Source organism: Ammospiza nelsoni, chromosome 15, assembly GCF_027579445.1.
Source record: "Ammospiza nelsoni isolate bAmmNel1 chromosome 15, bAmmNel1.pri, whole genome shotgun sequence".
Lineage (NCBI taxonomy): Eukaryota > Metazoa > Chordata > Aves > Passeriformes > Passerellidae > Ammospiza > Ammospiza nelsoni.
In genome coordinates, this window is record NC_080647.1 from 18809713 (window position 1) to 18837300 (window position 27588).

Here is a 27588-nt window from a genome sequence, read left to right on the forward strand (position 1 = left end):
TTCCACAGCAGCTGATAACCATTGCTTACATTCTCTTTCTGGGGCCTCAGCCTTTCAGAAGAGGGAAAAATCCTAAAGAAAGGGAAAAATCCTAAAGAAAGGATTTTTCACAAAAGATGTCTGTGACACAGGACAAAAGGGAATGCCTTCTCACTGATTAAAGGAAGGGTTAGATGGGATATTGGGAAGAAATTCTCCTTTGAGAGGGTGGGGAGGCCCTAGCCCAGGGTTCTCAGAGAAGCTGTGGCTGCCCCTGGGTCCCTGGCAGTGTCCAAGGCCAGGTTGGACACTGGGGCTTGGAGCAGCCTGGGACAGTGGAAGGTGTCCCTGCCCGTGGCAGGGGGTGGAACTGGATGAGCTTTAAGGTTCCTTCCAACCCAAACCATCCCATGATTCCACAGCTGTAGGATTCTGAGATCTGTTCTGCTCCACTGCTGTGGGGCACCCCTGGGGCAGCACAGTTCCTGTTCTGTCACTCCTGTGGGAGCAGGCTGCTCATGGACAGCAGCGCTGATGGCTGGGATAAACCCCTGGCACCAGTGCTGGCACAGAGCATCCCAGAGGCATCCCCTGCCCTGTTCTTGCCAGGTCCAGCGAGCCCCTGTGCAGCTACTGCAGCCGGGAGATCCGAGACTGCCCCAAGATCATCATCGAGCACCTGAACATCCACTGCCACGAGTACTGCTTCAGGGTAAGGCCAGAGCCTGCCTGCCTGCTGGGAATGGCAGGGCTGGGAGCAGGGATCTTCCTGCACATTCCATCCCCAGCCTTTCAGAGGGATACACATGGCGTGTGCCAAATCCTCACCTCACACTGGGACAAAACCAGTCAGGCAGTCACAGGTGTCCCTGAGAGGTTTTCAGGTCCTTGAATAAATGTTAGGAGAATTCTTTATGATTGGCAGCATCCTCAGAACACCCTCATGTCCTTGTCCCGCTGTCCTTGGGGCAGACTTGCTGCTTTGTGCTCTTTGTGCTCCAGTGGAGGTGGCTGAATCCTCAAACCCTGCAGGGTTTCCAAGGAAAGTGTGTGGGGATGTGGGGAGGGTGGGAGGAGGGATGGGGAGTGTGGGAGGAAGAGGCCTGCAGGGACATTTGGCTGTTGTAGGTAAGTGCAGCCTCAAAGGTTGCATTCTCACCTTTTAATAAATTATGCAGAGCCTCTGCCCCCTCCCTTCTGCTGTTCCTGCGTAGGGTTTTGCCCATTGTCCAACCTCCTTGTTTTCCCTTTGGCAGTGTGGAATTTGCCACAAAGCAATGGGAGATCTCCTGGATAAAATATTCATCCACCGGGACATTGTGCACTGTGACAAGTGCTACGAGAAGCTCTTCTAGGTGCGTTTCCAGGGCCCCTTTCCAGAGAGCACGCCCCTGGGTGAGAGCTCAGGGTTCACTGGTGAAGGGCATTTAACCCTCGCATTGCCAGGGTGGCCAGGCAGGGATGCTCCTGGGCTGTTCAGTGGGAAGCAGTGACCTCGCTGCAGCATTAGCTGGGAACTCACTCGCGCTGTCCCGGGGGTGTTGGTTGGAGCCAGAATGTCGGTGACAAACAGGCTGTGGTGGCTTCCCGGGGCTGACAGGCAGAGGCTGGCTTGAGTGATGACAGAAATGCCCTCAGAGGTGGAGCGTCCCCACGGAAGGCAGCTAAAGGTTCCTCGCTGTGTCCCGGGCTGACCCCGCGCAGGGACTGCGGGCGGCTCGGAGCTGTGACACTCCCCTGACAGGGACACAGCTCCTCCTTTAGTAAAGATCCTTTGCGGGGAAAACCTTCGGGTAGAGTTGTACATTCCAACACGTCGACAGGAGCGGGTTGGACACCGTTTGCTTTTGTCAGATTATCTGGAAGCGACCAGAGCTGCTGTGTGGGGCTGGGAGATCTCGTGTGCTCCCGGTGCCTCCCGGCACAGAGCAGGAGGAGGAGCGGGGAACGGGGCTCCTGCCTCGCTGCTCCCCGCACCTGCCAACGGGATGTGACTGCTGAGGCGCCCCACCGCCCTCCAGGGCCGCATTCCCGGCGGGATCAGCCCGTGCCCAGCCGCTCTTTGTGTGCTTGCAGGGCCCTGGAGCTGGGAATGCAGCCCGAGCCCGGCGGCACGCCCGGGAATAACGCAGCTCTGACCGGCTGAGATTGCACAGCTCCCGCTTCCCTCGAGTTCTCCTCCCTCTCGCTGCCCCGTGGCCGTGGATGAGTTCAGCACCTGCTGGTTGATGCTGTCACCTGCACCAGACAGGAGTGATGGGAACGAGATAAGGCAGCCTCCTCCTCAGAGATAACGTTTTCCAGAGGTGCTGAGCCCCTCTCGGCCTGGCTTTAGCTGCATGAAGATCCCGAGTGCTCCCGGAATCAGCTCCTCAGGTTTATCCCAGCTCATTGCCACGATCTCTCCTGATGATATTTGTATTTCTTTCCCCTGTGCAGCCAGGCTGTGCGAGCTGGCACACAGACACTGGGAGCCTTAAACACTAAATGTGGATTCTTGGGAGGGTTTGAATTTAGTTCCTTAGCAAAAGCCTATTTCTGCATCTTTCACCCCCAAATTCAGCCTAGAAATAGCTTCTGCCTGATTTCCATTTGCTTTCTCCAGGATTCCAGGAGCACTTGCAAACTCTATTCTAATGGTGTGTCAGCTTTAATTCCCCTTCCTGCCTCTTCCCCGAGGATGCAGCAGCAGCACTTGTGGCTGCTGCCTGCTTGGGGAGATAAGTGTCCTTCCCTGGGCTCTGAGGGCAGGTGTCCTGTGCCACAGCAGGGCCACCTCAACTCCCTCTCCTGACAAAGAGCTCTGCTCAGCTGAAATCCCACTTTCCCCCTCACCAGGGCTTTGCCCAGACCTCTCATGGCCGTAGGTTATTCACAGCCCAAATGGTCACTAACGACATTGAACTTCCAGCAGGTGCTGCACTCAGTAAAATCAGAATTGTGTCTTTTTAGCCCTTAACTCAGAGCTGAGAGGTTGGGAATGCTGAATACTGAAACCTGAAGCTCAAGTGTCCTAAAAGTGTCCAGACTTATTGTTTCCTCAAGACTTACTGTCTCCTCATGGGAAGCATCAGGAATCATGGAACTGTAGAACCCCAGAATGCTTTGGGCTGGAAGGAGTTGAAGTCCATCTATTTAAAGTTCATGCCCAGGGACACCTTCCACCATCCCAGGTTGCCCCAAGCTCTGTCCAGCCTGGCCTTGGACACTTCCAGGGGTCCAGGGGCAGCCACAGCTGCTCTGGGCAACCAGGGCTTCCCCATCCCCACAGCCAAGAATTGCTGAAAACCAAACTTCTCCTAAAATCCTGTGATTACCTGGGGAAAAGGAACCCTGATCCCCCATGTGAATTTTTGTTTGTTTGAGAGTAGCTGAGGGAGATGGGAAAGGGGCTCAACCTGAAGAAAAGGAGGCTAAGAAGGGACTTTCTGGCTCTGCACAACTCCTTGACAGGAGGGGTTTTTCCCCCTAAAGACATGTATCACCTAAAGGGAACCCGCAGCTATTATAAAAATGTTATGCTTTATAATTTGTATTGGTCTGAGCTTTGAAGAATTGCTAACCCCATGAATAAAAAACAAATGAATTATTCAAAGAGGTGAATCTTCCTGGTATTTGTGGAGAAGGGTCACCTGCACACAGATTTTTCCTACATGATGGATGAGGTGCATTTTCTTTAACAAAAAGATCTTACTTCTCTTGGGATTCTGCTGCTTGTGGGGACAAATCTTGACCAGATTATTTCACATGAAATCAAATAAATAAAGGGTATGAAATGTGCTGGTGGAGACTGAGCAGAGGTGGAGGCAAACCCATCCCGGCACTACAGCTCCCATGGTGGCACAGGCACCTATGCTTTTGGAAATCCCATCTTCTGCACAGACCAAACACCTCCAGAGCATCTGAAAATTAACAGTGACAAAATTAAAATTAACACTAGCCCAGCTGACACCAGGACAGACCTTGAGCAGTGTCAGTGCTGGATGTGGTGTACAGGCCAAGTGGTACAAAAACGAGATTCTGCTTGTAGCACATGGCCTTGGTGACTGCCAAACACTCAACGCTTCTTATCAGGAGGTGCCAGAGGCTGTGTGTGGGTTCAACAGGCACATCTGGGAGGAGGATGTCAAAGAATGCTGCTAGCTTTATTGTTCCTTGATAAAACTGTCCTGAAGAGACATTACATGCACCAAAGCTTTGGGAGATCCCAGCTAAGCTGCGTTTTGTGCATTTTTCTGGATCACATGCACAGGGAGAGTCCCTTTCCCTCATCCCTTCCCTACTCAGCCCTTTCCCCCTAATTTGCTCCTCTTCCTCGCTCCCTTCCCCTCTTCCCTCACTTCACCTTTTTGCCTCCATCCCTTTCCTCGCCCTCACTCTCATAGCCCCTCCCTCACCCCATTCACTCTCACTGCCTTTTCCCCCTTTTAAACCTTTTCTCCTCATTGATCCCCACTCCTCTTCCTCCTCACTCACTCACCTCCTTCCCACCATCATTCTTTCATTTTCTCCTCATTCATCCCCTTTTCCTCCTCTCACCCCTTTTCCCTCACACACCCCCTTTCCTCCCTCACCCATTCCATTCTTCTTTCACCCTCACTCGTTTCTTTCCCCCTCACTTGCCCCCTTTCTGCCATCACTTACCCCTTTCCCTCTCACTCCCTTTTCCCCTTTTAACCCTTTTCCCTCCACTCCCCCCTTTCCCCCTCATTAATCCCCATTTCCCTCATCCATCCCTTTTCCTCCTCACTCACGTCCGCATCCCCCTCACTCCGCTCACTTCCTTCCCATCATCACTCCCCGCTTTCCCCCTCACCCATCCCCTTTTTCCCCTTCTCACCGCCATTCCCCCGTGCCCTGGCCCGCCCTCTCCCCTCACTCCCGTTCCCCTCACCGGGGCTGCCCGCGCTCGCTCCGGGTGCCGCCCGCCGCCCGCCGCCCGCCGCCGCCTGAGGCGGCCCCGCGCAGGCGCAGCGCCCCCATCCCCCGTTCCCCACACAGGGGCGGGGGCGGCGCCTCCCGCCGTTCGCGGGCCGGGCTGAGCCGCCGGAGAAAGGCGGTACCGGCACCGAGCGGGCGGGCGCCCGCCCTCCGACCGACTGCCATCCGCCTGTCTGGCCGTCTGTCCATCCATCCATCCAGGTACCGTCCGAGGGGGGAGGTGCCCGCCGCGCTCGGCTCTGCTGCGCTCGGTGCGGACCGGCCGCGCCCGTGCCCCCCGCGGGGGTCGCGTCCGCCGGTGCCGCACAGCGCGCTCCCCCATCGCGGCCATGGGAGCGCGCTCAGAGCCCTCCCCAGAGCCTCAGCCCGTCCCTTGCCTCACCCCCCGGCTCTCGGAGCTGCACGGAGCTCCCACAGCCCCCCGGCCATCACAACCCCCCGGCCTCTCAGAGCCCTCTCACAGCGCTCATGGCCATCACAGCCCCGCAGCCCCCTCACAGCCTCCCCTCCAGCTCTTCCAGCCCCACGGCTCCCCAGAACCCCCCGTGCAGTCCCATGGCCATCAGAGCCCCCTCATAGCCTCCCCCTGCTTCTCAGAGCCCCCGAGAGCCTCTCCAGAGCCTGCACTCCCCGTGAGCCCCATGGCCATCATTGCCCCTAAAACCCCCCCAACCCCACGGCAGCCCCTCCACAGTCCCTGTGCTCGCCCTTCCCGGCCCCTGCAGCCCTCGGAGCGCTCCGAGCCCCGGCCTGGCAGCCGCGGGCTGAGGGGACCGTTACCCTCGGTGAGACACCCGGATGTCTGCTCGGCAAACTCCGAATTATTGTCTCCGACCCGCTCACGGCTGCCGCCTTTTTTGCCTTCTTCCAAACGTGTTTTATTTCCTCCCCCCGTTACACGATGAAATTAACTTTCACAGGTTTGTATCTCTTCCCCCGCATGTCTTTGCGGGGTTTTGTTTTTTGGGTAGTTTTTAGGCTTAGTGGTTGTGGGGAAAGACTGAACGCTTTTCAGCTGCTCTTCCCCCTCAACGTGTGTTTTTTCCCTCACGTGAGGTTTTTTCCAGCTCCTGACTCTTGAAAGGAAACGGATTTTTTGGGTGACCCATCTCCTTAATTCCCTCCTTGAGCCGCTGTTTTGCTTGGTCAGTGGAACTCCTGGAACGCTCCACTGGTGCATCCTCAGAGCTGCTGAGCTTTGGGATATCTCTGGGAATCACACTGCCCCTTCCTCGGAGATCTCCTTGGAAATCACACCCGAGGGGATCCTGTGGCTTTGGAGGAGTGGGAATCCATGTGAGGAGCTTTTTGAAGCTGGTACATGGGTGGCAATGGGATTGCTTGGTAACTCCACAGTAAATTTCCCTAAGCCAAAATGCCTTCAGCAGTGCTGCTTGCAGGCACGGGTTTGCAATATGGGTGGAAAGTGTGCTCTGTTCCTCACAGCTCTTCCTAAGGGCTGTTTGTATTTTTTTTATTAAATTGAGTGGAAAATCTTGCAGGTAGAGGACCAAAATAATAATAAAAATCAATTTTAAAAACCCCAACAAAACAAAATGTATTTTTAAAGAAATGTACCAAGCTGTTGCTGTTACAAGTGCCTAAATAATCGAGACATGCTGAGGTACCTATGGGAGTGTCTGTTTGTAACCTTGCTTTGTGTGACACTGAGTTTTTGTGGTTTCCTTTTCCCGCTGTCACTTAAAAGCAGATGACATTTTCAGACAGCAGAGGGAGGGGGAAGAAATCCACAGCCACAAAAAGTCAGGGTTTGATTGCAGTTGTAACAAGTGCATCAGTTTTTCAACTTTGAATTGGCTGTGTTGACTCACTCCCTCTTCTCTCAGTCAGTTAGCCCTCCTGCAAAACAGAGAGGATTTCTGACTTTTAACCCTTTTTTTTTTTACTTTTAACCTTTTTTTTTAACCTTATTTTTTTGTTTTACTACTCCGTGGACCGTTAATTAAGGGATTTTCAGTATTGGGGGTTTTCAGTGAAGAGTCAGTTTGGAAATGAATGTGCCCAGTGAAACTGAGAACTCACGTAAATCAAGTGCAGGGGAAAAGCAGTGTTTGCTCATGTTGTAAAACCAGTGTGAAATGCACTTTATGGTTTTTTGGCTTAGTGGAGTGTGTAATCTTGTTTTTTTTTTTATTTTTCCCTGTTTGCACCACTCTCTTTTCAATTTTAACAGGAAAACACACCAGTAAAATCATTACTTGAACTTATTTTCATGTACCACAGTAACTGCAGTTCCTGTTGTTACTTTGGCATAAGGTGATAGAGAAATTTTTCCAAGTTTTTTCTGCTTTTCCAGGATAAGCCTGGTAATGAACAAAGGATGTTTTCACCATTTTCTTGACACTGTTGTTGTCTGACGTCAGCACCTTGCTAATGATGTTTCCTGACTTTGCTCCATCAAGTATTTTGTTGGTAAACAGATGGAAACTAAACTATTGTGGGGGATTAAATCAGCTTCCTTCTATTAAACTCATTGGTAGCAGAACAGGTGCAGTTCAGAAAGAGGAATTTGTGGGCTTTTCAATGTTCCACCCTAATTTAAGTCATTCTTTTTGGGTTTGGATCAAATTCAGACACTTTCCACCCCAGTGTAATTAGAAAAGCCAGAATTTTCAGTGTGAATTCCATTTGCTAAATCTCTCGTGGCTCTGAGCTGTGTTTGGTGCCTTGCAGTGTAATTAGAAAAGCCAGAATTTTCAGTGTAAATTCCACTTGCCTAAATCTCTCATGGCTGTGCTGTGTTTGGTGTACCCCAGTGTAGTTAGAAAAGCCAGAATTTCCAGTGTGAATTCCACTTGCCTAAATCTCTTGTGGCTGTGCTGTGTTTGGTGCACCCCAGTGTAGTTAGAAAAGCCAGAATTTTCAGTGTGAATTCCACTTGCTAAATCTCTCTTGGCTCTGAGCTGTGTTTGGTGCCTTGCAGTGTAAGTAGAAAAGACAGAATTTTCAGTGTAAATTCCACTTGCCTAAATCTCTCTTGGCTCTGAGCTGTGTTTGGTGCACCCCAGTGTAATTAGAAAAGCCAGAATTTTCAGTGTGAATTCCATTTGCTAAATCTCTTGTGGCTGTGCTGTGTTTGGTGCACCCCAGTGTAGTTAGAAAAGCCAGAATTTTCAGTGTGAATTCCACTTGCTAAATCTCTCTTGGCTCTGAGCTGTGTTTGGTGCCTTGCAGTGTAAGTAGAAAAGCCAGAATTTTCAGTGTAAATTCCACTTGCCTAAATCTCTCTTGGCTCTGAGCTGTGTTTGGTGCACCCCAGTGTAATTAGAAAAGCCAGAATTTTCAGTGTAAATTCCACTTGCCTAAATCTCTCTTGGCTCTGAGCTGTGTTTGGTGCACCCCAGTGTAATTAGAAAAGCCAGAATTTTCAGTGTGAATTCCTCTTTCCGAAATCTCTCTTGGCTCTGAGCTGTGTTTGGTGCACCCCAGTGTAATTAGAAAAGCCAGAATTTTCAGTGTAAATTCCACTTGCCTAAATGTCTTGCAGCTCTGAGCTGTGTTTGGCGCACCCCAGTGTAGTTAGAAAAGCCAGAATTTTCAGTGTGAATTCCATTTGCTAAATCTCTTGTGGCTGTGCTGTGTTTGGTGCACCCCAGTGTAGTTAGAAAAGCCAGAATTTTCAGTGTGAATTCCACTTGCCTAAATCTCTCTTGGCTCTGAGCTGTGTTTGGTGCACCCCAGTGTAATTAGAAAAGCCAGAATTTTCAGTGTGAATTCCTCTTTCCGAAATCTCTCTTGGCTCTGAGCTGTGTTTGGTGCCTTGCAGTGGAAGCGGTGCCCTGGAGGATGGTGGTGCCCGGGAACGCCCCGCTGATCCAGCAGGACCCCGCGCTGGAGCCGGCCCTGGGCAGGGACGCCCCCGAGCACTCGGCCATGGGCCCGGAGCCCCCCGAGGACGCGGTGGGCCCCGAGGTGCGCAAGCTGCGCGAGCTGGTGCGCAGGCTGGAGCTGGACAGTCAGCACGGCAGGGGCAGGAGCGGCAGGACCCTGCTGGGGACAAACGTGCCCGGGGACATCCGTGCCGGGGTGGACAACCGTGAGCCCGGCCTCAACGGGATGGAGATCAACAACAGCATCAACGCCATGGCCGAGCAGCAGGAGCTGCAGCTGATGGCGGATCTGCACAGCCAGCTGAGCAAGATGAGGCAGGAGGAAGGGGAGAACAAGTTCAGAAGAGCCCTGGATGCCCCAGTGCGATACAACAGTGCTCCTGAGGAGGTGTCTCCCAATGGGGGGCAGAGCCACAGCAATGGCCAGTGTCCCTCGCCCGTGGACGCGAGTGACAGCGCCGAGCTGCTGGGCAGCCTGCTCATGGCAGGGATCCACCCCCCAGCTGCAGTCCACGAACAGAACCCCAGTGAAAAGGGTGCAGATCTAGAGGGGCTCCCCAGTCACGCGGATCTGGATGAAGTCAAAGTGTTAGAACTGGAAAACGGCCCCGAAGAGGAGGATTGCTGGTAGGTACCCCCAGGCCTGGGGGAGAGGGATGTGCTGTGGTTAGGTGAGCAATTCCTTTAAAGCTATAAACTGATTTCTGTACAGGACTTGGAATTTTAGCAGCAAGAATGCAGTTCTCATTATTGACTGTTCTTATTCTTATGTCCATTGTGCCAGACTATTATCTTTTAAAAAATAAGTTTACCTGTAGGTGCTGATTTTTCCCCCTTCCTTCCAGCCACTGCTAGCAGCTTCCTTTCCCTGTAAGTTGTTATATATAGCACATGCAGATAAATGAATAATGCAGCTTTTAAACCTTGTGCACAACTGTCAAATACCATATTTTAATAACATTTTTGTCAATAAGAATCCTTTGACCATCTGGAATTTGTGGCTTTTGCTAGGACCTGAGGAGACAAACCATTCCCAGCTCCTGGAGGCTGTTTCTTTCCAGTTAAGCACCTCTTTTGTTCAGAGACATGAACTGAACCAGATCAATGATGTAATCCTTAACTGACCCGACTCTCTGGGACTCTCCCCTCCACCCCCAGCCTTGTTTAGAACTTGTTTTATGAATCAGTACGTTAACAACCTTTGGGAGGGCAAGGGAAATGTAAAATTTAAGGCTGATTCCAGCTCCTGCAATAGCTGAGACTTGAGATTTTACCCAGAGTTGTTAATTTGCAAGGAAGGAAGAGCCTCAGGGCTCTGCAAATTGGGTTTCAAATTTGTGTAGCCAGATTAATCTGGCAGCAAGGACAGGGCTGCTGAACACAAACCAAACCTTCAGCTCCAAACATTCATTAGCTGTTAGAAGGGAAGGTGAAGTTTTTGTTAATGGAGTGGAGCTCAATGAGGTCATGGCATCAGTTCCAGCCTGAATTTGAGGTTACATTTAAAACAGGATTTTTTTTCTTTGCAAGTGTACTTTTAATACCCAAATGCTTGATCACTGGAACTCTTCAATATACCCAAATAGCATTTTGAGCAGATTTCCTATAAATAAATAAGTGAATATATTTAACAGGTTACATATGGAAGACTGGCTTTATTATTTCCATGCTAATGGGAGCAGCCAGGTTGATATTCACATTTATAGAGCTTGTGACAGGGAGAGTCTTCAAATTCTGTTGAGTCTCAGAGGCTGGGATTTATCCAGGCAGGGGATGCTGCCCAGTGAATCAGGAGAGATTCTGTGCTCAGGAGTTCTGGTCTTTGACCTTTCCTTCAGTTGGTGGCTGGTGAGGCCCTTCTTCCCCAGGTACCCTTCACTCTGCACCTTGTAAGATCCTTGTGCTTTGTTAGCTCTGTTTTATGTCAGATTTGGTTGGAACAGGGTAACCTGTGACAAAGAGGCCCCTGAGGAGCTGGATAAGGGTGGTGATCCAGAGCACTTGTGCATGTGCTGTTTCCATAAATTATCTTTGATTGTGCTGCATCACTTCCATCTGTTCCCCTTTCCTCTTGTCAAACAAACCTGCTGCAACAGGAAGCTGCTTTTAGTGGTGGCTTCTTGTTCTGGAGCTCGTTCTGAAAGTGGGGAATGAATCCTGTGTACAATCAATAGTGCCTGTGCTCACTGCCAGATATCCCAAACTGTCTCCATAAACACATCCCACACTCAGCCCCTGCAGGTGTTTGTGCTTTCCCACAGCAAGAACCAGTAAACTGCTTGCAGGGGAGGGAGGGTTTTCTTAAAGCAAACAAGAAAACCCAACAAATTCCTTTAATTCTCTGTGAATTTAGGATCAGCTCTAACAAGGTGGCTCTGCTGATGGGGGGAATTTAGTGCTGCCTGGATTGAGCAAATCCAGAGGGAATAGCTCTGAGTGGATTGTGTATTTGCAATCCTTTTTAAAATATTGTACATCCTTCTTCCCTGGAAGGAGGATGGACTGTCAGAGGGTTTCTTGCTGTGCAGATGGAGTCTCAGTCCCTTCTCTGTTTTGGAATTGTTCTCTTTATTCATCTGGAAGTGTCAGCAGTGTGTGTGCAGCTCTCCTGTTCAGCAGCTCTGAGGGTGTGTTTGGAGCTGTGTGAAACCCAAGGCAGGATTGTGTATTTGCAATCCTTTTTAAAATATTGTACATCTTTCTTCCCTGGAAGGAGGATGGACTGGAGAAGGATTTCTTACTGTTCTCTGCAGGTGCAGATGGAGTCTCAGTCCCTTCTCTGTTTTGAAATGATTTTCTTTATTCAGCTGGAAGTGTCAGCAGTGTGTGTGCAGCTCTCCTGTTCAGCAGCTCCGAGGCTGTGTTTTGGAGCTATGTGAAACCCAAGGCAGGATTGTGTATATGCAATCCTTTTTAAAATATTGTACATCCTTCTTGCTGTTCTCTGCAGGTGCAGATGGAGTCTCAGTCCCTTCTCTATTTTGAAATTACTCTCTTTATTCAGCTGGAAGTGTCAGCAGTGTGTGTGCAGCTCTCCTGTTCAGCAGCTCTGAGGGTGTGTTTGGAGCTGTGTGAAACCCGAGGCAGAGCCCACTCCCAGCTGCTGTAACTCTGCCCTGGCCTGCCTGGCCTTGGCTGCTCCCTCAGCTCCCTTTCTCAAATAGCTGCTCAAAATTGTAAATATCCTGGAGAGCAGGGACATGGAGCTGGGCCCTGGCACTCAGCAGCTCAGTGATGGACTCCAGCACAGGGCAGCTCCTGAGCTGTTTTGGGAGGGTTTTATCCAAATTCCCCCTTACCCAGGGAACAAACAGATCTGCTGCTGACAGCCTTACACTGGTTGTGTTCCCCAGTGTTTGTCATGCTGGGGTTTTTCCATGGGGTGAGGACAGGAAGGAATCCCTGGCACTCAGGTGAATCCCTGAGTTGCTGCTCTCATTCCAAAAGTCTCTCTCTCAGCTGAAACTGGGTCATGCTGTCTTCTCCTCAGTGTTGAGTTGTCTCTGCCTGGATCCGTGCTCAGCACAGCAAGTGGGGTGTCCTTGCATTGGTGTTTGCAGGAGCAGGAGCGTGCTGTGCTCTCAGAAATGCCACTGCAGGACTTTCCTGGGTGTGCAGCTCTCAGCCTTAGCTCTGTGCCCAGTCACCTTCTTCTACATCCATGTTTAAGTCTTTAATTCTGTGTACTGGAGGAAATCATTGCTGCTTGTACCATCAGAGATAGGGAAAGAAATTCTGGGGAAGTGAGGGAAAGTTTCATATCCAAGCGAGGATGTGATGCTGCACAAAATCCAGGAATTCTCCCAGTGCCTCCAGCCTGGGGGAGAAGGTTACTTACAGAGTGTCTGTGTAATCCATTTGCACCCTTCACAGCTGTGCTGTAGCTTCCCTGGGATCTCACCTGGCCACAGGGTGCTGCTGACAAGATCTGCACAACTTAGAAACAGCAATTTGCAAGGTCCTGTTCTCTCAGCCTGATCATTTTATCAGGTGTTTTTATCCCTGTTGCATTAAATAATGCACAAGTGACTTCGCCAAGCCTTTCCTGTTTGAGGTGAGTGTTACTTGTGCTGGGTGACACCTGCCCTGCTGGGACATCCCTGGGTACAGGAGCTGCCTCAGAGCCCCGTGCAGCTCTGTGGGAGTGTCCCCAGCCCGTCCCTGGTGGCAGAGCTGAAAGGCAGAACCTGCTGGTGGTGACATCGCGTGCAGAGCTCGGCCTGGCAGGGACAGAGCCTGGCTGAGGCTGGGAGTGCTCCAGGCTGGGCCTCCTGCTCCTCTCATTGCTGTGAAATGAGGGGTGGGCAGGGAAATCCTCAGTGGCAGTGCCAGGGAGGTGGGGAGCAGGGGTGTCTGTGTGTCAGTCTGTGTCTCTGTGTGTCTGTCTGTCTGTCTGTCTGTGTGTGTTCATTCACAGCAGCACTCTGGAGCTGCCTTGTCATCACTGTGGGCTGCTGGCTGGGTCAGGAGATTAATTTAACTTTGGAGCTGCTCTGACTTGGGGACTGATTTTTGGTGTTTTGTTCAGCAGGATTAGTCCCTAAATAGACATGAGAAAGTGTCTTTGCAGTGTCATTTATTCCTCTCTTTGCAATTTCTTGGGAGTAAAGCTCAGTCCTCTCCTTGGGCTAACAGCAGAATGTTTTTGTGTGGAGTGTTCTCCACAGGATTTTCCCCATTTTTTCCTTTTACATTTCTGTCATTTCAGAACCTGGATATTATTGTTTCACTGTGGCTTTCTACTCCAGTCTTGTCTGTGTTGGGATTTCTGTTCAGCAGGAGTGTTTACATTTGAGATTAGCACAGCATAAGCAGAGTACTAAATCTGAAAATCAACTCTCTGAAGTCTGATATGCAAAGGAAAGGAAAATGAACGTATTACCTGTTTGAAATCCATGATTGGAGAGGAATTCAGCTGCCTTTTAGCACTTGAAGGAGGTGTATCTCATACACCTGGATTGTTCTAAACCCTTTCAGCTGGTTGAGGTCTCCTTGCAGTGTTGTGTGTAACTCACAGGTCTGCAGATCAGTGCAGTGATTGCCATTTTTGGAGCTGCTGCAGCCACTGGTGCCAAGTGCTTTGGAAGATGGATAATAACCCGGGCTGTGTCTTCAGAAAAGGCCTTTGCTTCATGCTCAGTTTAATTTCCTAATGCACTGCTTCTAGAGCCTTCTGCAGCCTCAATTCTGCTCTTACAATTTGTACATTTCTGCTGCAGATCCTCTGCATCAGCAGGATCTAAAACTCCCAGGATTTGACTCTTAGAGCTGCTCTGATCAGTTTTTCAGTGTGAGGATGCTTTTTCTTGGTGCATTGTGCAAGTTGAGAAAATTGTTGTGTTTCCTGCATTCTTGGGGTTTGGGTTTTTTAAAGCAGGAATTTCAAAATCCAACAACAGTGGCCATTAACTACTGTAAATCCTTCTGTGACATTGATTCCATAAGGGAAGTAGTATCTCTGGAATATTCCTTGGTTTTAGTGCTCTGGGTTATGTCAGAATAAAGTACAGAGTGTATCAGAAATTTATTTTTGAATGGCTGCAACTTAATGGAAGAAAAATTCCTATGTTTGTCACAAGGTACTCTGTTTACAGGGTAAACACAAACATTAGTAAGCAGAAAGTAAAGAATCTTTATTATTGAAGGGTTTCCTCTCAGAAGATGAATAAAATCTCATTTGTATTTAATAATTTATACAACAAACCCCCAATACATCAAACTGGGAATATTTGCCCAAATGTTTACTTTGTGCATTTTGCATGAGGCCTTGTAAGTATCTAAATAACCAATTTTCATTTGCAATTTGACAAAAGAAAACATTCAGAGACGTTTAGAGAGAACACCCAAAGTGCTGAGCTGAGGAGCAGACTGCAGGGTAGGGCTTGGTCCTGAGCAGGCTCTGACTCTGGGCTGCCTCCTGCTTTTCCAGTGCTTCTGGGATTCAGTGTTCACCTGGCAAATCCAACAGCCTGGAGGCTGAAAGTACCAGAAAGAAAAATTCTGAGTGTTTTTAAACAAAGCCAAGAGTTTTTAGCTTTTCACACCCCCCTTTTCCAAGGTTTTAGCTGCCTGGATGTGAGGCTGGGTTAGGTCAGCCTCTGGTGGGTGACCCTGGTCACTGGACTTTGCTGAGCCTGAGCCTTTAATTCTGTGTACTGGAGGAAATTATTGCTGCTTGTACCATCAGAGATCGGGAAAGAAATTCTGGGGAAGTGAGGGAAAGTTTCATATCCAAGTGAGGATGTGATGCTGCACAAAATTCAGGAATTCTCCCAGTGCCTCCAGCCTGGGGGAGAAGGTTACAGAGTGTCTGTGTAATCCATTTAGGTGACTTCTGGCTCTTAATATGCCAGAGAAATACTCACATTGACATATTTGAGGGGTTGGTGTTTTTAGCTTAGTGCTGTGCCTGCACCTTTGGAGGAGTCAGGGTGCTGAGCCCTTCCCAAAGCTCCTGCAGAAGGAAAATGGGAACCCTGGTGCTGTGAAATCAAACCAGAATTCCTTTTGTTTTAAACTAAATTGAATCTCAGTGCTCTGAAGAATTGAGCTGTGTTCACTTAATTGGGTTTGGGGAAATGGTGAGAGCTTCTCTTGCCAATGGATTTGTCAGCAGGAAAAATCAGAGTTCTCTGGCAGAGCCCAGAGGATTCCAGAGCTTTGCTCCACGTGGGAAAGGCTCTGCCAGGCAAACAAGGGTTGCCATCCTCAGCTGGGATGGGAGCAGGGCAGGATTCTCTCCCTGAACCTGGAATATGAGCAGAGCAGCCTGACCTGCCCTGAGGAGGCTGTTGGCCTCTTTTTTGTCTGATGGTTTTACTGCTCCTTTTGTGGTCTGAGCTGTGCAGTAAATCCAGGGAGAGGGAGCACTTTGCTTCCTGGCTTTGATTGGATTTGAGTGCTTGTAATGCTCATTTATCCATGCACAAATGCAGCAGGATTGGCTGGGGGGATCTGCCCTGAGAGGTACCTTTGGAGACTCAGGAATATTTGCATTCATTCCTCAGTGTTTATTTTATCAATAACAAATTAGCCTTTGGATTTTTTTATTTGCATTTGGCTTTGTGTAAACCTTGGTGGGGAAGAGCTCCTGTGTGATTGTGACTGAAGAGGCTGAGTTTATTCTCTGGAAAAGGTGGCTCTGGCCAGAGGCAGGAGTGGTGTGTCAAAAATAGGGAATAATGTTGTCTGCAGGTAACAAACAGTGTTTTGAGAGCTGTTGCAGGCAGTGGTGCTCCATCTTACAGCCCCAAAACCTGCCAGGTTTGCTTTCTGCATTCCCTGTTATCCCTGCCTGGATCAGGGTCAGGGTTGGGGTCAGGACAGGAGCCAGGGCAGTAGGTCAGGCAGACCTCTACAATATTTTAAATATCTCACCTGTTTATATTCTGTCTTGGCCAGGTGTTGGTGTTACAGCCAGGACACCTGACAGCTGAGTGTCCCACAGTGTTTCTCTGTATTTTAATCCCAGGTTTTCAGGAAGGAGTGGGATAATGACTGACATTCCTGCTGATTTACAGCAGTTTTGTTGAGCAAATCAGTGTTCTGTGGGTTGGATCTGAGCTGGCTGTGAGAGAGTGAATAATTGGAGCAAAAGGCTCTGTGTACCTTGCTGCAGGAGTGGCAAAGGTTGGGAGAGAGAGGATAGGAGGCAACTGAAGCACAGGCAGACACCTCTTGAAATCTTAACTCCACCCCCAGGGTTACTTTATGCTTAAATACTGGAATTTGGCCTGAGGAAGGGGAAATTCTCTGGATGTATCAGTGGGGCCAGCTTTGGGAACACCATAAATGCTCAGGTGTGGCTCTGGGTGTTTTCTGTGTCACCTGGGAGCAGTTGCTGAGGTGAAGGAGCACAGGAGAGGGAGGTGCTGGTGGGAAAGCAGCAGTTGTGGCATTGTGTGCATGAGGGAGCTCCTGGAGCTGCTGCTGGGGGTTTTCCAGTGCAGAGGGAGCAGCTGAGGGCTCTGCCAGCAGCTCCTCAGAGCCTCAGGAGAGGGGGAACCTGAGAGCCAAACCTGATGTGCACAAATCACAGAATCCCAGAAGGATTTGGGCTGCCTGGGACCTTGAGGACCATCAGCTCCTGATCTAGATCAAGGTCCCACTGCTCTCTGCACCACGGTGTTCTCCAAGTGATCTGCAAGAATTAAAAACAGCTTCACTTTTGGAGGTACAGAGCACTGATTTTTCGTTCCCTTTACAAATTTTGAATGTGTTGCTGAGCAGCAAAAACATTAAAAAATAGGGAACTGCTTTTTGCTTTTAAAAATACAAACGTGGGATGTGTAAATAAAATACTTGAGTTGCTTTTATAGCAAAGGCTCTTCCAGCTTTGACCTTTCCACAGAGCAATGTTCTGCTTGGGAAATCTGGTGAAGATGCTGCTTTCCGCCCAATCCCTTGTAAATAATACAGGAGTTTAGGGTTAATAAATCTGTCTGTCCATAAGGCTGATCCTGAGTGTCCATGCAGAGCAGTGGGGGTGTCAGAGATGTGGCAGACACTCAGGCTGGAGGAGAATTGATCTGACATTGCAGGGAAGATAAAGCACAGCCACACTTCTGCCTGTCTGGGAATGTCTGAGCCCTCCAGAGAAGGGGTTTATCCCTGGAATCTGGGAATGCACCTTTGGCTGGCTGGGAGGGCACATCCAGAGGGTTTTAAACCAAAACCACAACTCCTGGAAGGACATCACCCTGCAGCTCAAGTTAGGAGCACCTCACACCCTCACTGCCTCTGAGAGGGGATGTTTTGGAAGAGGGGAGTGGAGGGAGAGACAGGTGAGTATTCCAACAATTGTTACAACAGCCTAGGATGGCACCTTGCCTTGCAGAGCCTGTGGGTTTCTCTGTAAAGCCATTGATTTTCCTTTTGTGGCAGTAAATTTTCTTTTTGAGTCAATATGCTATTTAAACCTGATTTTTTTTAATTTGGGTAACTGGTAATTGGTAATTTGGGGAATTTTTAAATTCGGGTAACTAAATTTTTTTATTTGGTTCCTCATGGCTGCACTCTAGCAAATGGCACTTTGGTAGCTGTGTGCTTTGAATTAACCAGCATTTCTTCCTTCTCCTTTGAATCCTTGCAAAGGCTCTATGTGTCTCCAAGGAAATCCATGGATGAGAAAACAGCCTCTCCTCTGAAGTGGTGCCGGCAGGTGCTGGATAACCCCAGCCCCGAGATTGAGGCTGCCTGCAGAACCCTCATCAACAGGCTGGACCAAGGTAGGGCAGCTGCAGCCTCTGCTGCTCTGGGCTCCCTTGCAAAACTCATTCTGAGCAGGAAAATTGAGCTTAGTGTTGTCAGGCTCTTGAATTTTTAAGTTCTGTTAATATTTAAACATTTTTAAATGTAAGAAATGTGTAGAGGAACAAATGGGCTGCTGGGGAGTGGGAAGGGAACCATGGCAAACTGTTCTTGCAGCTTCTTCCTGGTGCTGAGTGTTCCTAGTGGTGATGGTTCCTGCTCTGGATATCCTACTGGATATTCCTGCTGGATCTTCCCAGCTGCTCTTACCTGGCTGAAGAAATTGCTGCTGCTCAAAGCTTATAACAATGAAATATTAAACTTGAAGAAATGGTGTCACTTGGAAATCAAGTTTTTCCTCCAGTTTATCATCCCCTAAAAGCATTTCCAGCTGTGGGTTGTGTTAATCCTGAGGGGAAATCTCTGATTTCATCTGCCTGAAGTGAAACCCTGGAATGTTGTGTGCAGTGGGGACATCTCAGATCACAGGCAGTGTTCTGGGTCTGGCTTTGGGGCTTTGCTTTTCCACCTGGGCTTTCAGTGGTGGGACAGCTCCCACAACAGATGCAGTTCACAGGACAAAAATGAATTTATTCTGCTCTACCTCTGTCCTGCATCACCTGCAGTGCACCTGGTGCATATCCTGCCTGTGTCAGTCCAAATGGCCTCAGGTTTGTGTAAAGTGGGCTGGACACTGAGTTCCTGACAGCCTGGACCCTGAGGGCTTGGAAAGGAATCAGGAACTGTCTTTTACCTTCTCTAGACTCCCTCTCATGCAGCTCCCCTGGCCAGGACTGGCTGCAGGTTTGTTGCAGACATGGGTGCAGGTTTATTGCAGACATGGGTGCAGGTTTGTTGCAGACATGGGCTGCACTCTCCTCTGTCCAGCTGGACTCAGGAACCTTCAGACACAGAAGCTGTGTGTGGAGAGTGACACTTCTGAGAGAATCACTGTTTGGAAGCTCAGGGATGTCCCTGAGCTCTGGAATCCAGCCCCAGCTGGGTCCCCACGTTGCTGTCTCAGGGTTTGTCTCCATGGGAATGCAGAAATTCTGATTTCACTTGAACCAACAATTCCAGCCCTGTGGTCTGGAGTCTGAGGTCGCTGCTTTGGGGGTTGGTTTGGGTTATTTTAGTTTTCATTCTAACAGTGTTTGGTACTGCTTGAGATCTCAGGCTGCTCTTGGGTTTAACCTTGGCATTCCTGATTGGAGATAACTGAGTAGACTTTGAGAACAAACTTCATTTGCTTTCATAAACCATCTGTGCTTAGAAATTTGAATGAAATCTCTTTGATTACCTTTTTCCTCTCTGAAATGTATCAGGCTTCAATTGTACTTAGTCTGACCTGGTAATATTTGTGGGAGAAATAAAACAAGAAAATTTAATATGATGAATCTTCATTATATTCTTAGCTGATACTCTCACAGTAGGCAGAACTGAGTTCTGTGTGCAGTTGAGCAGCACCTTGAGTATCTCCAGATCATGGTATGAGTAATTTCCTCAGTGTTGTAGCTGCTCATTTCCACCTCCAGTAAGGATGGGGGCGCTTGGCTTTGCCACCTGCCTTATTTTGGTTGGTTTGTGAATATGTGAGTGTGTGTGAGCTGAAGGAGTTTAATTCAAAGAGCTGGTTTTTATTATTTTATTTTATTGGATTGGCATAATTTCTGTGGTTTAACACTGTCTTGGTTCCATCACAAAAATTCAGAATAACACACTTGTAACATAAATTCAGTGAGCTCTCTAAAATGAGGGGGTGTGATGGTGTTCACAGGGGTCTGAGGATGAGGAGAGAGATGAGGATCTGACTCCATGTTTCAGAAGGCTGATTTATTATTTTATCATATATATTATATGAAAACTATACTAAAAGAATAGAAGAAAGGATTTCATCACAAGGCTAGCTAAGAAGAGAAAAAGAAAGAATGATAACAAAGGTTTGTGGCTCAGCTCTCTGTCCGAGCCAGCTGACTGTGATTGGCCATTAATTAGAAACACCCACATGAGACCAATCCCAGATGCACCTGTTGCATCCCACAGCAGCAGATAACCATTGTTTACATTTTGTTCCTGAGGCCTCCCAGCTTCTCAGGAGAAAAAATCCCAAGGAAAGGATTTTTCATAAAATGTGTCTGTGACCCCCTGTGACAAGGGGGTGTAGAGGTGGCAGATATTGGTGGAACTGGTCATCCATCCAGCACTGGAACTTTGTGAAATGTATGACTTTTTCAAAGCCAGGTTTGTCAGGAGTTCCTCTTGGAGTTCTTCAGAGGGGACAAAAGCAGTTAAAGGACACGAGTGGGGACTGGGCACTGCTGTGCTCCAAGTACCTCTGCTGCAGAATTTAATCCTGTTCTTGATCTTGCTCTCTGTTTCCAAAATAATTTGCTAACCTTGGTGGCTTTTTTGTATTTTTCCTTCTAGCCAGTAGATGGAAAAACCTGTATTGCAGCCCCCTGGCATCTCCCAGCGCACATAACCTGAATTCCGAGGCAGGCTCCTGTAGCAATGCACTAAACTCTCCTGGGCACCTCAAATCGACTAACAAAGCACTACTAACCTGTGGCAGCTCAGGTATGGCATGGCACTGCAGCACTGGGCTCTTTAAAATGCAAGGAGGGGTAGGGATTGGCACAGGGAAAAGGTCTCATGGCCACTCGTGGTGTTTTCCCCTTTTTGTTTGCTCCCTTCCTCACCCAGGTTTCATTTGTGTGGGAGAAAACCTCCTTGCATTCTAAATGTCCTGTAGTTATTTCTTGGTTTGGGTTTCTCTACTTTCTCTCCTTATATATATATATATATATATATATATTTATAAACTGTACTAATTTTAAGTGGCTTAAAATGGAAAGCAGCTCTGTTGGGGCAAAAATATATTGCTCTTGAATAAAGTTGTAGAGTATAGATGTGATCTTTATAGAGTCACTTGGATTCAGTTTTCTGGGGAAGGTTTCTCTTGGGAATATTGATTAATGCAGGGAACAAAAGGCTGCAAAGCCTGCAGGGTAAAGCCTTCAATTACCTGAGTGGGAAGCTAAAACAAAATGCCAGAAGTTTTCCTTCAGCCTTAATTGTGTGTGGAGAAGATTCCCTACCTTAGAGGCAGCTCAGCCACGACTCCTGTTAGAGCCTGATAATGCAGCTCCTCCAAAATGCTGTGGCCTGCAGCCTCCCTGTGCCTGAGGAGGCAGGAACACCCTTCAGGAGCTCCATTTGTCATCCTTGGTGCAGTTCCTGCTGTTCCCTGCACAAAGGCTTTGCCTCCTGGCTCTGGTATCAAAGGACTCGTCCTTATTTGTTTGTTTTGTGTGGAAATTGCTAAACCCTACTTTGCATGTTTCAAAACACAAAGCATGTTTAACAGTCTCTGCCTCCAAACTTGATGTTAAATGAACTTTTTTTCCCTCTCTGAAAAAAGAAGAAGGTTGCCTGTGGCTGTTTTCACAGGTGCAGGTTTATTTTTGAGCTCTGATTTTTGCTATAAATAGAAATTAACACTTATCTCTGTTTTGCAAACAAAAGGATGCACGTAGGACTGAGGATTTTTGCCAGCTGAGTTCTGCAGGGAAACATCTCTAAGGCAATTTCTTGTTTTTCATATGAGTTTGGGGGGCAATCCAGGTCTCTGAGCACCTTTTCACCCAGAAGCAGTTCCTGATGAGTAAAACCAAAGTGTCTTTGGCTTCTGCAGATGTGCAGGGCCAGGACAGGCTCTGTCCTTTCAGAGCATGATGAGTTCACTTCATCTCAGGTGCCTCTTCCCTGTGCCTTGGGCAGGTGCTAAGATGAGTTTAAAGTTTTCTGTCAACCTGACTCAAATCTTATCTTATTTCCAAGAAAAACCAGCTTTTCTACCCTTCAAATGGAAAATGTTTAACTGACTTCCCTTGAAAACCAAACCAGCCCCTTTGACAAAGCCCAGATGTGGTTTCTGTTTGAAAACCATCATCAGCTCAGCTTTACTGATGGAAGCAGGAGCAGATTTTTCCCCTCCTTGGCTATTTTTAACTAGACCTTCAATTTGAAATGCAATAGCCAAACTAAACAAAGTTGGATTGGGAGTTTTGCCTTTTAGAAAGCTGGTCTCAGGGTCCAGCTGGATTTTTAATCAGTGTTGAATCTGCTGTTAATTACAGCAGGAAACCTGTGCTTGTTCCTTCCACCACATCCTACAGGTGCAAGCCCAGCTCAGGATGGTTTTATTTCAGCTCTTACAGTCTTTTCCTGACACCAGGAGGAAAGAAATGGGATTTTATAGTGCAATATCCTGACTTGGAGTGTGCATTTGTGAAGCACACACCCAGATGCACCTTTAAGGTACAGCCACACTTGTGTCACTGTATTATTGCAGCATCCTGAAGCTCACAGTTTTCCTGCCATGCTCTGAGAAGATTTGAAGGCAGGGCACCTCCTGATGTTCAAATAAACCACTTGCCAGCAAAGCTGAGCAGCCCTTTCCAACTGTGCTCAAATGCAGCAGGCAGGGAAAAGCAGCAGGTTCACAACATGATTTCTTCTACCAGCTTGGAAGAGAACTAAGTGCTGACATGGGAAACACAGGTGTGAAGTTCAGGTGTAAAATGAATTTCTTACATGGGCACTGACCAGGCTGCTTCCTGCCAGCCAGCCTCCCATTCCTTGTTTGAAAAGCACCTGAAAACTGCAGGTTAAACACTGAGTGTTGGAATTCCTAAATTCTTATTTCTCACAGCTGGACCTGCAGCTCCTAGCTGCACTGCTGAATTCCTGGGATAGATCCTGCTGCTCCTGGTGGGTTTGTGAGTGTGTGACTGGGTTTGTGTCCCTCTCCCCAGGGTACCTGAGCATGCACTCAGCCCTGAGCTCCCAGTCCTCAGTGGACAGCGAGCTCAGCACCTCGGACGACTCCATCTCCATGGGCTACAAACTGCAGGACCTCACTGATGTCCAGGTCATGGCACGGCTGCAGGAAGAGAGTAAGTTTTGGTTGGTTGGTTTGGGTGGTGGGTGGGGTTTTTTGGGGGGTTTTATTTGGCTTTGGTTTTTTTTTTTTTTTTTTCTAAGTTGCTTCTATATTGTCAGGCAGGAAAACTTCAATAAAGGCATAATCTGGTGAGAAGCTGTAAATAACCCAGGTGCCACCCAGGCAGGTGTGTTTTCACGGGAGGCAGACTTGAAATCTTTGTTTCCACCTTTGAAATGCTGCTGGGTGCAGAATGAATTAAACTAAAAGATTTAACCTCTAAATGAGACTGCCATTCCTGTGGATTAGACTCCTGTACCTACTTAACCTGCTGGAGCTTGTTGGCAATGTCCACAGTCGTGGGTGAGATTAGGGAGCACTGCAGGTCCCCTGAATGTTAACTGGGCTGTAATTAAGCAGTGCTGATGCAGGTGATGCTGTTCCTGCTGATGGATTCCGGGTAGGACAGGTGTTACCCTGACTCTCCTTCCAGAGTGAAACAAATCACTACCCAAGCATTGCTTTGGAGTTGGGGGTGTGTTGTTGGGATTAGTGCTGCCCGTGTCCCCAGTGATGTCCCCCGTGTCCCCAGGCCTGCGGCAGGACTGCGCCTCCAGCTCCGCCTCCGTGTCCCGCCGCAGCTCCAGCGCCTCCCTGCACTCGCTGCGCCGCGGCACCTACAGCGACCAGGAATTCGACACCTACAGCCTGGAGGACGAGGACGACTGCGACTGCTCGCTGTCTCTGCGCAGCGCCCACCGCTACTCGCCGTCCCCGCTGAGCTCCCCGCGCTGCCAATCGCCCTCCTCGGGCGCCGAGCTGGGCCGGGCCGCGGCCTCGCGGCTGCGCGCCCCGCGCAGGGCGGTGCAGAGCCCCATGCAGGAGCGCCTCAAGTACGCCAACAGCGAAGGTGAGGGCGTGCTGAGCCAGGGACGGGGCTTCTGGCACACACGGATCCCCCTGCAGGGCTCCGGGCTGGGCAGGAAGGGAGCTGGCCGTGCTGGGTGTGAGGTGCACAGGGACACAGGCGCTGGATCGAGAGTAGGATGGCCACGGGACCAGGGCAAGGATTGCCTCCTCTGCTGGGCGTACCTCGAGTGCTGTGTGCAGTTCTGAGCTCCTCACTACAAAAAGGACATTGAGGGACTGGAGTGTGGCCAGAGAAGGGAATGGGGCTGGAGCACCAGGAGTGGCTGAGGGAGCTGCAGTTGTTCAGTCTGGAGAAGAGCAGGCTCGGAGGAGACCTTACTACTCTCTACAGCTCCTGATAGGAGGATGCAGCTGGGTGGGGTTGGTCTCTTCTGCTGTTTCCCAAGTGAAAGGACAAGATGAGATGCCTCAAGTTGCACCAGGGGAGGTCCAGGTTAGGTGTTAGAAGCAATTGTTTCCCTACAGAAGTAGTCAGGCCTTGGAATGAGTTGCTCTGGGAGGTGGTGGAGTCACCATCTCTGGCTGTGGGACTTAGGGGTGATCATGGTGGTGCTGGGTTGATGGGATGATCTTGAAGGTCTCCTCCTTATCCTGTGGTCTCAAAATCACTGCTATTTACTGGAGGCTAAGAACTAGGTGCAGACTACTGTGCTTTGGAGTGCATGGGTTTCTGCAGAGCCTCAGAGCAGCAGCAGCAGGGGGCTGAGGCTGTGTTTGTTTTCAGAGGAGCTGAGGCACAGCATGCCCAACCTGGCCCGCAGCAGCCTGCGCGCGCTCGAGGCCGTGCGCAGCAGCCGCAGCCTGGAGTCCAACCTGCAGGTGCCCAGCAGCCGCATCCCCAGGACTCAGCAGCGGTCAGCAGGTCAGTGCCACACCTCCCACACCCCTCCTCTCCCTTCTCCCTTTAGCCAGCCCTCAGAGGTGCTCTTGTGTCCCTGCAGGTCTGACTCCCAGCAAGCTCAGGTATTCCTCGGGGGCCGCGCAGTCCCCGCTGACGGGGCGCCAGCCCAAGGCGGCCAGCTCCCTGCTGCCCGGCCGGCAGGTGGGGAAGCCCTGCAGCTACACGGCTCCCGTCCCCCCAGTGCGCAAGGCACAGCTCCACACGGGCTCTCCCAGCAGCAGTTGCACTTCCAGAAGCTCCACCATGGTCACTGTGGCCAAAGGCTCTGCCCTGAAAGCGCGGCCGGGCGTGGCAGGGGTGGCCGTGCCCAAGGGAAAGGCACCGCCCCCATCCAGGAGGTGAGAGGGGTGCAGAGCTCTTTGGCGTTGTGGTAACTGCGTGCCATGAAGTTCATGAAGCATGGGGAGTGGTGTAACAACACTTAGAGTTTTTGTTCTTGCTGCTGGTTTTTTAACAGCTGTTATGCTACAATTCATTATTGAGGGAAATTAAATTGATTGAGTTGTTGTGATATGACTGATGCCAGACTAATAAGCAACCAGTGCTTGTTGATCTTTAATGTCCCATTAGAGCCTTATATTGAAATCTTTAAAAACATGAAAAAGGGATTTTTTAATCTCCTAATTTATATCAGTACTCTACATACCTGATTATTTTTCATGTGTTCAGTTGTATTTGCATGGAAAAATATTTCTCTTGGACTCAGTCATGGGCTGAAGTCACAACAGTGTTAATGTGGCAGATATCAGTGATTAAGATTCCAGTAACAGCCACTGAATTTCTTAAAGTGCCTCAAGTTGGTGTTTGCTGATGCTCAGGGTGTGACAGCAGCCCTTCACCCATGGCAGGGGGATGTTGGTAACCCAAACCTGTGTCTGCTACAGGGCTTTTCCTGGAGCTGTCCCTGATGTGTTGCTTTGTCCCCCCAGGTTCCTCCAGGCAGCACAGACCCCCCAGGCCCCCGAGGATGACTCCTGGAAGGATGGGTGCTACTGAGAGCCCAGAACACCTCTGTGGAGCAGATCCCAGCTGGCTGGGCATGACCTCGCTGGGAGAGGCCCCGAGCCCCTGTCCCTGCAGACTGCTGTACATATCCCTCATTCTGTGCTCTCCACACCTCCCACCTCCCTCTGCTCTGCCAGGAGCCGGGGCTGGGACACACAGCTCCCACCCTTCACTGAACCCTGAGTCTTCCCAGGAAGACTGGAAAAGCCTTATTTCATCCACACCCCAGCTGCAGCCCTGGGGAAGGTGTGTCACCATCCCCTCCCAGGGATGCTGCAGAGCTGGGGTGTCCTCAGTGCCAGAAGCAGCTCTGAGCTGGTGCTGTGGCAGAGCTCATGGGGAGTAGAAATAGTGACATAGGTGTTAGATTTGAAACTTTTTAAACCCAGCCTGATGTACTCTAATATTTGTCTGGAATTCAACTGGGTTTGGTTTATTGTTTTTTTTTTTTTTTTTTTTTTTTTTTTTTTACTTCTGTATAGAATGTATTTCTGCTACTTTTTATTGTTTGGTCTAGAGCTGCAGCAGGTTTTTATAACTGTAGAACACTGAGCTGTTGTATCCAGGTGTCAGCACAGGTCACGAGGAGCAGTACACAATATTTGTGTGGGGTGTGAACAGGCAGGGACAGGGATGCCAGTTAAAAACTGCTGGGCACCAGCACCTTACCTCAGCTGAGTCAGCTCAACACCACTTAAATTTTTAAAAATCCCCTTCCCTCACAACTTTGTCTTGAAGTGTTGGAGATCTCAGCTGGTTCCCAACTGCCCTGACTTTTGTAGAAGTTTTCTACTGTCTCTTAAGGATTCTGTTCCAGTGTCCTTTTCCTCAGCAAGTGCTGGATGCTACAAATACAGTCTTAGTCCAGGAAATATGCACTGATAGCAATGTTCTCCCTGCCATCAATGTGACTTTGATAGTGTAGTTTAATAAAATGTTATGGTGCTGAACTAGATCTGCTTTATTCCAACACTGAGTTCTGTGCCACAAACGAGGCCTCTCCTGACAGAAAAGAGCTCTGCAAGGATAAACAGGGCCTCAGCAGAGTCTGGTAGGATGCAAGGAGTGAGATTTACCTTTAATTCCTCAGAGATCAGGACAAGGCCCTCAGTGTTTGCCATTTCTGAAACCTCCACACGTGGCCTGAGCAGAAGCAAAGGCAGGAAGCAGCACAGGGGAAGTTCTGCACCACAGGGATCTCTTGTGATCCAGGAAAAGAGGAAGGGACAGTTGTGCCCCCAGTGCTGTGAGGGGCCCAGCAGTGTCCTGTGCCACCACCCAGCCCCTGCCAGGCCTGGCCTGGCACAGCAGCACTCACAGGGCAGAGAGGGGGCCCGGGAGGCTCAGCTGGGGCTGCTGCTCTGTCCCTGGGTCCCTCCCACCCTGATAAAGCTGCATGGGGTGCCAGCACTGTCCTGCTGAGGCTCTCCCCTCATCCAGAACATTCTTTTCTGAGACCTCTCCCTGCTGGCACAGCTGGACCCTGCTCACCCTGATCTTCCCAGGGCACAGAAAGGTGAAAGAGCAGCAACATCTGTCTGATTTCTGTTACTGGGGGCTTCTCCTGTTGCCTTTTCTGTGCCCCATGTTCCAAAGGGGATTTTCCAGGCACTGCCTGAGTCAAGCCCTGCTGCCCTTCCATGGACATGTGAAAGTAGGTGAAGAACAGAAACTTCCTGAAGGAGTCAGATATTAACTGGCTGAAGGCTGCATCCCAGTTAAAGCCTCTCAGGCAGGTGGGATTGTTTCCATGTTTTCCAGCCTGGCTGCTGTGGAGATGCAGACCT

The 27588-nt window shown here is 49.5% G+C and overlaps 2 protein-coding genes across 7 annotated transcripts in view; both read left to right on the forward strand.

Moving 5' to 3' along the window:
* Positions 1–3574, forward strand: part of ZNF185 (zinc finger protein 185 with LIM domain) — a 30710-nt gene extending 27136 nt beyond the window's left edge. For all 6 annotated transcript variants that reach the window (XM_059483255.1, XM_059483256.1, XM_059483260.1 and 3 more), the window contains 3 exons: positions 589–691; positions 1236–1334; positions 2056–3574. In XM_059483255.1, coding sequence (XP_059339238.1) covers positions 589–691; positions 1236–1334 — 202 coding nt within the window. In that variant the 3' untranslated portion in view covers positions 2056–3574. The remainder of the gene's footprint in view (positions 1–588; positions 692–1235; positions 1335–2055) is intronic.
* Positions 3575–5821: 2247 nt separating this feature from the next.
* Positions 5822–26745, forward strand: LOC132079999 (SLAIN motif-containing protein-like). The gene is made up of 9 exons (XM_059482944.1): positions 5822–5840; positions 8708–9398; positions 17865–17998; positions 20448–20597; positions 22838–22978; positions 23558–23875; positions 24620–24757; positions 24837–25134; positions 25726–26745. Exons 1-9 carry the CDS (start codon positions 5822–5824, stop codon positions 25790–25792), a joined length of 1956 nt encoding a protein of 651 aa, XP_059338927.1. The 3' UTR covers positions 25793–26745.
* The last annotated feature ends 843 nt before the right edge of the window (positions 26746–27588 follow it).

Excerpts from the sequence above, each read along its gene's own strand:
- LOC132079999 (XM_059482944.1), top strand. Across the intron at positions 22,979-23,557 it reads GGCACGGCTGCAGGAAGAGA|GCCTGCGGCAGGACTGCGCC; the intron begins GTAAGTTTTGGT and ends CCGTGTCCCCAG. Across the intron at positions 25,135-25,725 it reads GCACCGCCCCCATCCAGGAG|GTTCCTCCAGGCAGCACAGA; the intron begins GTGAGAGGGGTG and ends TTGTCCCCCCAG.